General features: G+C 45.9%; 1 protein-coding gene across 1 annotated transcript; it reads left to right on the forward strand.

Moving 5' to 3' along the window:
- Positions 1-2,849: 2,849 nt before the first annotated feature.
- LOC114568707 (cortexin-3-like) lies at positions 2,850-3,332 on the forward strand. Its single transcript, XM_028598351.1, has one exon. The coding sequence runs from the start codon at positions 2,864-2,866 to the stop codon at positions 3,131-3,133; it is 270 nt and encodes an 89-aa protein (XP_028454152.1). The 5' UTR covers positions 2,850-2,863; the 3' UTR covers positions 3,134-3,332.
- The last annotated feature ends 285 nt before the right edge of the window (positions 3,333-3,617 follow it).

The following is a 3,617-nucleotide window of genomic DNA, read 5'->3' on the forward strand; positions in this document are numbered from 1 at the left end:
GCAGCCGAGGAGAGACAGCAGGGACAGAGGTTGTATTAGTGTGTGGTGGGGTGAGAGTATTGCAGGGCACAGTGGAATCAAAACATCCATCAGTGTGTGTGTGGGGGGAACTTCCAATGATAATGGAGTCGAGGAACTCTTCACTTGCCTTGATCTGGAGGAGAGTCGATATTCTGGCTTCAAGTTCCACTATCTTCTGGCTGAAAAGGTGGCACGAGTCGCAGCCAGGTGAACAGCTGAGGGGGGCATCGTGTAGCTTGCTAGTTTAGCTAGTAGCAACGTTGATGGAGGCCTTCTCCTAAAACCTAAAAACCTTCACAAGTCGAAATACAATGCAAGTGCTCCTGCTTGTGTTTAGCAAGCAGTGGATAGCCCGTTACTGCTACCAAAATATACAATAGATTTCCCAGGAGGCAAAATCCTGAGTGGTTCGTTTTAACTCCCGCTATCAGGTAGGCTAACTAGCCGTTAGCACAACAAATACCTAGACGTTAGCAAACGGAGCGGAGGAAAGTTTTGCAAACAACGGAGAAACTGCGGCCAGACAGGTCCGGTTAAAATACAGCGAAACGGTGTAATTAGTGACTGTATTTCGTTGTGGAGGACTTTAAATCGCGAGACGTTAAGCGTCTGCCGTTGTCGTCTGCAACAAGAAACAGGAAGTCAGGCGGAAACTGGAGTGTCGTTCACAATACTCACCTGTCCTTCGAAAGATGAGAGTAGAGGGATGTTTAACAGCGTAACTATAACCGCGTAACTAAGAGAGACAGGTCATAAGGAGAGGTAGCCTGTTCGGGCTTAGAACTCTCCCCCTGCCGGATCGGGCTTGGCTGGCCTGTCTCCCTCTACTTTGTTATGTATTATTAATCTAACAATTATGAAGAGAGGCAGGTGGGCCAGTTAGGTGAACACTGCAACTCCTCACTCCCTAACTATAAGCTTTATCAAATAGTTCACACTCGTTCACACTCACTCGACATTCCCGTCGACTGCTGTCGCTTGTGGATCGAAATGTTGTGGGCGTAGCTTACCGGGGTGCGAGCATGCAGCTAAAGACACAGGCTAACGTTAGCTCCGGGGTAGCCTGCAGCTGCTCCAACAGGGACTCTAGGGTGCATTCATGTGCACCTTGTTAAACTAACCCTAACCCTAAACTCTGAGATACTCAAACTGTTGTTGTGAAGTAGCTGTCTGCCGTCTACTTGCTCTTATAGAGACAGAGCATTGTCCCGCCCCCACCAGAGGGGAGGACAACTCTCCGTTGACTTGTGATGCGTGAAGGTTTCCTCCTCGTCTTTATTCCGTCTGCTAGCAAACAACAGAAACATGCCTAGAAGCTTCTGTGTGCTGTTATATAAACTGCCGACAATGTAGAGAACCCAGAACGTAAGTTTTTAAAAGCTGCTGACCCGAAAAAACTGAGCTTTTATGGAGACAAAAGTGGAAACAGACGAGAGGAATCGGCAGAGAGAATGGGAGAGACGCTAAGCTAACGCTATGGCGGATGTTACATTAGCTGCAAGCATTTTGTTACCAAGTCACAGTGTTACTTTATATCTTAGTGTAGAACCCTATTCAAGACTCGCGATTCCAAGACAGCAAATTATGTCGTGTGTGTTCCAACAAGTTGTGTGTGTGTGTGTGTGTGTGTGTGTGTGTGTGTGCGTGTTAGCGTGTGTGTTTCTTCGCGCTCAGGTGTGTGTTAGCGTGTGTGTTAGTTCACGCTCAGGTGTGTGTTAGCATGTGTGTCCGTGCGTTTGTGTTCCAACAAGTTTCACTTAGATTAACTTTCAGGTTGTGGAAGACTGAGAAAAACAACATTTGAAGCCAATGAGTTTGGCTTCAATCTCCACGTGGGAGCAAATGAAGAGCTTCTTTCCTTCTCTCTCTCTCTCTCTCTCTCTCTCTCTCTCTCTCTCTCTCTCTCTCTCTCTATCCACGCCGATCTGTTTGAAACAAATTGTCGCCCACACGCTGCTGGCGTGAGAACAACAGCGCTGTTATAAAGAAAGTGAAGACGTTTTACTTGTGAAACAGACAAAATGTCCTGACAAACATTTCGCCCACGACAAGAAGTCTTGGTGACTCCAGAACATTTCTGCTGGATATCTGGTGCTCCGATTCTTGTGATTTTAGCACAAACACAAGGCCCAAAATACATACAACATGTCTGAAGAGACACATTGACATGTCGCTTTTTTTTGTGATTTCTTCCGAAAATGTCGCTTTTGATGCTCGTTTCCAACGTTTCAACTGTTTAACAAAGTGCAGTATGAACACTAACCCAAGCACACTAAAAATGCAACAACGCTGCAACTTCCCCACAGTCACACCGAGTCTACCAAACTTTTCAACATTTTCTTGGACGTTTTTGTCACTTTTTTCATTGCTTTCTGGTCCATTTTTATTGACATTCAACTTTTTTGTCCGACAGTTTTTTTTGCTTGTTTCCAATGTTTGATGTTTAACAAAGTGCAGTATTTATATATAGTAGAACTATTCAACATTTTTCAACGTGTTTTGTCACTTTTGGTGCTTGTTTCCAGTGTTTGGTGTGTAAGGAACCCCATTCATGTCTTTAAGATGAGTTTGTGTTTGTCGTCTCTGCAGGCGTCTCCTCTCAAACTCTGACAAAGACGAAGCTTTCCTGTCGACGCTCTCTCATCGGACAGACGGAGAGAATTGGCTCAACCGCCCGGCCATCTTTCTTCTGACGGTATTGTCGCTCTTGGCCAAGTTTTCCGATGCTTTTTTGCAACAGTTTCCCAATGTTTTCATCACTTTTTCCGACGTTTTTGTCGCCTTCTCCGGCGCTTTTGTCGCCCGTTTAGGAGCTACGGAGGTCTAAACCGACCGTCCCGACATGGCCGACGACCTCTACAGCAGCACCTTCTCTGCTTCCGAATCGGACTTCTCTTCCTCGTCTTCGCCACTGTCCTCCGCCACTGCGTCCGCTTCCTTCCTCACGCTGGAGCAGAGGGCGGCCTTCATCTTCGTCCTCATCCTCTTCATCTTCCTGGGCTTGCTGATCGTGCGCTGTTTCCGGATCCTCCTGGACCCGTACCGCAGCATGCCGTCCTCCACCTGGACCGACTACATGGAGAAGGACACCTTCGACTACCGCATTTCCTGACAGGCGGCCTGAGAGGCAGCTAACCCTGACCACCAACAAACTAAACTGAGGCGACGATCACACTGAGAGAGTAAAGCAGAGACACAAGCGCACATTTCCCCTCCAACGGTTTACGTAGAAACCGAAAAGTTAGGAATTCTTTGGCAGATAGTCTGTCTACCCGAGTAGCTACTTGAAGGTTATGTAGAAACTTAACATTATGGATTCTTTGGCAGAAACATGTCTTACCAAGTAGCTACTTTAACGTTACGTAGAAAAGTTTAGGGATCTTTGGCAGATCGATCAATCAATCAATCAAATTGTATTTATATAGCACTTTACAACAACCAGCAGGTATCCAAAGTGCTTAACATCAGAAACACATATCATACAATAGAAACAATGAACATAGAAAACGGTAAAATCAGAAAAGGTTACAAAGAAACAAAATAATGGAATTGTCACACCACTGCTGCGTATTAAAGACCAGACGACACAGATACAT

The sequence above is a fragment of the Perca flavescens genome, chromosome 14, assembly GCF_004354835.1.
Source record: "Perca flavescens isolate YP-PL-M2 chromosome 14, PFLA_1.0, whole genome shotgun sequence".
NCBI lineage: Eukaryota > Metazoa > Chordata > Actinopteri > Perciformes > Percidae > Perca > Perca flavescens.